General features: G+C 43.3%; 1 protein-coding gene and 1 non-coding gene across 2 annotated transcripts; one reads left to right on the forward strand and one right to left on the reverse strand.

Moving 5' to 3' along the window:
- Positions 1 to 671: 671 nt before the first annotated feature.
- LOC118781290 (zinc finger protein 391-like) lies at positions 672 to 3,674 on the reverse strand. The gene is made up of 3 exons (XM_036534301.1): positions 3,590 to 3,674; positions 2,246 to 2,510; positions 672 to 1,900 (listed from the first exon to the last, which is right to left on the reverse strand). Exons 2-3 carry the CDS (start codon positions 2,493 to 2,495, stop codon positions 672 to 674), a joined length of 1,479 nt encoding a protein of 492 aa, XP_036390194.1. The 5' UTR covers positions 2,496 to 2,510; positions 3,590 to 3,674.
- Positions 3,675 to 3,920: 246 nt separating this feature from the next.
- trnak-cuu lies at positions 3,921 to 3,993 on the forward strand. The gene has a single exon. It is a non-coding gene; the product is annotated as a tRNA-Lys (tRNA).
- The last annotated feature ends 577 nt before the right edge of the window (positions 3,994 to 4,570 follow it).

The raw sequence follows: 4,570 nt of genomic DNA on the forward strand, positions 1-4,570 counted from the left end.
AAATACATAAAATCCTGTCACTTGCTCCTGCCTGATAGCTGAACCTGCATACTTGGATGGAGGCCCCTGCCCTTCTGGCAACCATGGTTATTGGAAAAGATGACAGTCAGTAGGAGACAGTCAGAGACCAGTCTTCCATCTGGGCCAAACAGGGGACCAGTGTGCCTGGGCTGTGACAGAAACACTGTTCAGTGAATAGGAAAACGGGTCTAAAAAGAGTAAGCAATGGATCAAGGAATTTAAACCAGTAGAAGGAAATTAAGTTGCATTTTTCCATTATTATTCATTATCACATTGTTATTATTAGCAATTTATTTTTAATCAATAGCCTTATTCCTGGGTTCATAGGTTAAATGATGCTAGCATATAACTCTGTAGTTCTTGTGCAACAGAAGCAGCTGTGAATGCTTGAAAAACATTTTTACAACCAGTTTTGGAGTGTTTCACTGAAAGAGGCCTTAACTGGTTTCAAGTGAATTTGCAAAGAATCTTGCACTGGGATCTCAGACATGGAGTATAAAATTCAAGCCAACGCATCCTGCACAGTTTTGATACATTGTTTTTGTTTGAAAGTGAAGACTGTGGGTGATTCCTATCTCTAGGAGAACTACAGATAAAGAACTCTCCATCTGAACTGTTGCTTGCATTCTTTCCACACTCCACCTGCTCCATCAACCCTGGCAGCCATGTGTGCGCAATTTATAGGAATATGCAAAGCTCTCGCCACATCGCTCACAGTGGTAGGGCCTCTCCCCTGTGTGAGTGCGTTGGTGAGTTTTCAAGGCAGCCAGCCACCCAAAGTTCTTCCCACAGTCCTTGCACTGGAAAGGAGTCTCGCCTGTGTGGATCCGGCAGTGGGCCTTGAGGTTGCCCTTGTTCTTGAACCCCTTCCCACACACTGAGCAGGAGAAAGGGGTCTCCCCTGTGTGGATGCGCAGGTGGGCCTTGAGGTTGCCCAGCTGGCTGAAGCTCTTGCCACATTCTTTGCATGCGTACGGCGTCTCTCCAGTGTGTGTACGCAGGTGCCTCTTCAAGTTCTCCAGCTGGCTAAAGCTCTTTTCACAGAACGTGCACTGGTATGGGGTCTCCCCAGTGTGGCTGCGCTGGTGCAGCTTCAGTGAGCCCACCTGGCTGAAGCTCTTGTCACAGTCTTTGCAGTGGTAGGGCGTCTCTCCTGTGTGGACGCGTTGGTGCCGCTGCAGGTTGCGAGACTGTCGAAAGCTCTTGCCGCACTCTGTGCATATGTACATGGTGCTGCCGTGATGCGTCTTCTCGTGGTCATGTAGGCTGCGCGGCAGATAAAAAGCCATGCCACACTCACTACAAGGATAAGAGTGCTTCACAGCATCCAACTGGCTGCTCAGCTTCTCTGCGTGCAGCGGCTGGAGACCCCTGTCACTGCCTCCGCCCTGCTCAGGAGTCTCTTCAGCATGACACCTGCTATGTAGCTTCAGGGAGTCAATCTCTGTGAAAGTGTTCCCACAGTCTTTACAGGAATAAGGCGTGGTTTCTGTGTGTGTGAGCTGGTGCACCTTCAGTGCTTCCTTGTGTTGGAATGTCTGCTCACACTTTATACAGCAGAATAGTGTTTCTGCTACCTCTCTTGATTCCTCTTTGGCTTCCCTGTTGTCAGTCTTTGCTCTCTTCCTAAACATGTTGTTGTTGTGGTTATTGAGGCAATGGAAGCTCTGATGACATTCTGGGCAGTGATGGAAGGTCACCGAGCGCTCCCCAGTCCACAGGGTGCCAGGGAGTACAGTGATACTCAACACAGGCAGGCTTCCAAGCAGCAACACCCCTTCTTCAATCACGAAACCAGTACAGTGTTTCTCAAGCAGGTGCTTGTCCAGAGCCTGTTGGCCCCTGCAGGACACCCTGCAAGAAAAGCCCTCGAGCTCATCTGAATACATGGGAGGGAAAAAGAAAAATATTTACTGGATGGTGCCTGTAAATGACATTGACAAACACAAAGTAAAGGTCCATGGTGTTATGTATTGTTCTTCTGGAGTGAAAAAAAAAACCTTGGGAAGCACATTAGCACATTGAAGAAACTTTACATGCAAGTAAAACTTAAAATTGGATTGTCTTAATTTCATTCTATTCATGTGGTCTATTCAAAGTGAGTCAATTTAGTGATGCCCATTCCAAGAAAAACATGCATTCAGACATTTATGAATGATATGAAAACAGAGTGACAACAATGCATATTATTACAGCTGCTGAGCAATTCTAAAAACTACATTACCTGCAACATAAGGACATACTGAATGAGGATGCTTCACATTAAAGGGGCGCATGTTCCCGGTGTCATCCTTAAGCTCCATTTCCTCCATCTCAGTGTGGTCCGACGTGTCACATCTGTCACCCAAGTCTTCAATTTTAGTGACGCATTCGTTCGAGCTGTCCACCGAACAGTACTCCTCCAGTGCCTCCTCTTTGATCTCTATAGCAGCTATTTCGTACCTGACCCCTTCACCAGCCTCGGACATTGTCATCGTCAAACCACTGTGCTGTTGAGGAAACGGTTATGTTTATTAGCTAAGAATAGTGAGATGCAAACAAAAAAGTTTCTACGTTATTCATAGCAAATGAACGGCATTTCTCCCTTCAGTACAACTTTCACGTATTTCTATCCCTTCTACACCGAGCAGACTCATAGTCTGCTGTTCTGTTAACAGAATCGAACAGCAAATTACAAAACTAAGTATGGGCTTGTATCCATTTAACAGTTACGAATACTTGTTTAAGGATGGGAACGTTTTGTCGCAATAATACATTAATTGTTCACTTTCATGCTTTTGGTTGAAATTAGATAGTCATTGTTGTAAAGTATTTGTCAATACAAGAACCAGAACTTGAACCGAACCTAGATATGGCACTGGTATATGTACGTTACAGGAGGGTCAATACCACTAATTATTCTTTAATGCCAAGCGATAAAACTGTTTAAATTTAAAGATGATGTTCTTTGAAGACAGGCCCATGTCCATGCGTTATGCTGATGTTATGCCATATCGTTCGCTAGCCTGCAAACGTTGTTCGTTTTGACGCCATTACTATCTGGATTGCAAGATGTTACAGTTCTCATATAGCATGCTAGCTAGTAAGTTATCTGACAATAAACCGTGGAACGCAGATTGCCAAAGTGGCGATTAAATTACATTTCGGCCTGCCCTGCGAATACAAAAGCAGTTTAATTGAATGTAGCAAGATAACGCTAGCGTAGTTATTGAGGTTAACCTGGAGCCTTGGAGACATACCACATATTACGACAGCCTTGGACACATTAAGACAGTGCGTTCGTACAAGGCCACCTTACTTTGAGATTATGTCAACTAGCTAGTTAAAAACAGCATTCCTTCCTTATACTGTCTTTTGGTGAACTAACTTAAGTAACTAGCTACCAAGCTACAAGCTACGCCGTCACTCACTTGTTTGTGTTAGCTATAGCTAGCCAAGTGTCAATTAGCTGCAAAACTGATACAGTTAGCGAGCAGTTGTAACTGATGTTAAAACATCATATGCAAGGTCATTCTTTGGTTTCTGGTAAATACCTATCCAAGCAAGACGGAACTTTTATCTTAGCTACCTCACGATCTCCCGCTTTGTATCAAACACACTCGTTTCCAGTCAAAATCCCACTGATGGACTGTTTGCAGGTTCACTTCATTTGAATTCCTCTCATTTTAGTGTAATGGCTGCTGTTAAACCAAAGTCATCTGCTAAAATGCCACTGCCATCTATTGCTTTTCTTACTTGAGGTATGTTTCATTGTCTGGGATATTCTAGCTTTACACTTTGCAAGTGTAGTTAAGAAATTAATACATAAAATAGCCAAAGCCAGATAAACACTACAAAATTCAAAATACATGCAAAAGGTTAAGTTTAATTACACGACAAAGCCCATGTTAGCAACAAGCGCCCGGCTAGCTCAGTCGGTAGAGCATGAGACTCTTAATCTCAGGGTCGTGGGTTCGAGCCCCACGTTGGGCGCAGTAATGTTTTTTCTAACGTTTTACTGAGATTAGTACCAGAGAATTGTATACCTGGAAGTAATGGCAACACGAGCACAATACAAAATCAACTGAACCTAAAAAAGACAATATTCGGTGAATTATAGCAGTTTAATGTGGACACCAGTTCAAAACATCATATTCCGTATTCACCATAATACGGAATGAAGTGGAATATACCTTACTTCTGACCATGACGACAGGCTAGGCAAATGCTAAAAATGAAAAATGAACCGTCCATAGGTATAGCTACATTGTTCACTACTGCAGTCAGTTAACACTGCGGTTGAGTGTACATATTACGAATAGTGCAGATAGAACAGGTTTTCGTAGATTATTCCTTGTGAAGTGTTGTTACCTTGTGAAAATTTCATCTCAGGCAAGTAATGTAATTTAGCAAAATTACGAAAATTGCCATAACTTTGAGTTGCGGTGGCCAACCTGATCGAGAGCAGGACTGGATAATTCGCCAGTTAGATTGAAACTGGACTCTAAAATGTGTATACAATTTCTGAACTTCCATTATTTTGTGGTTAACACGAGGGGAGATGATCGAA

This window comes from Megalops cyprinoides, chromosome 1 (assembly GCF_013368585.1).
Source record: "Megalops cyprinoides isolate fMegCyp1 chromosome 1, fMegCyp1.pri, whole genome shotgun sequence".
NCBI classification, from domain to species: Eukaryota; Metazoa; Chordata; class Actinopteri; order Elopiformes; family Megalopidae; genus Megalops; species Megalops cyprinoides.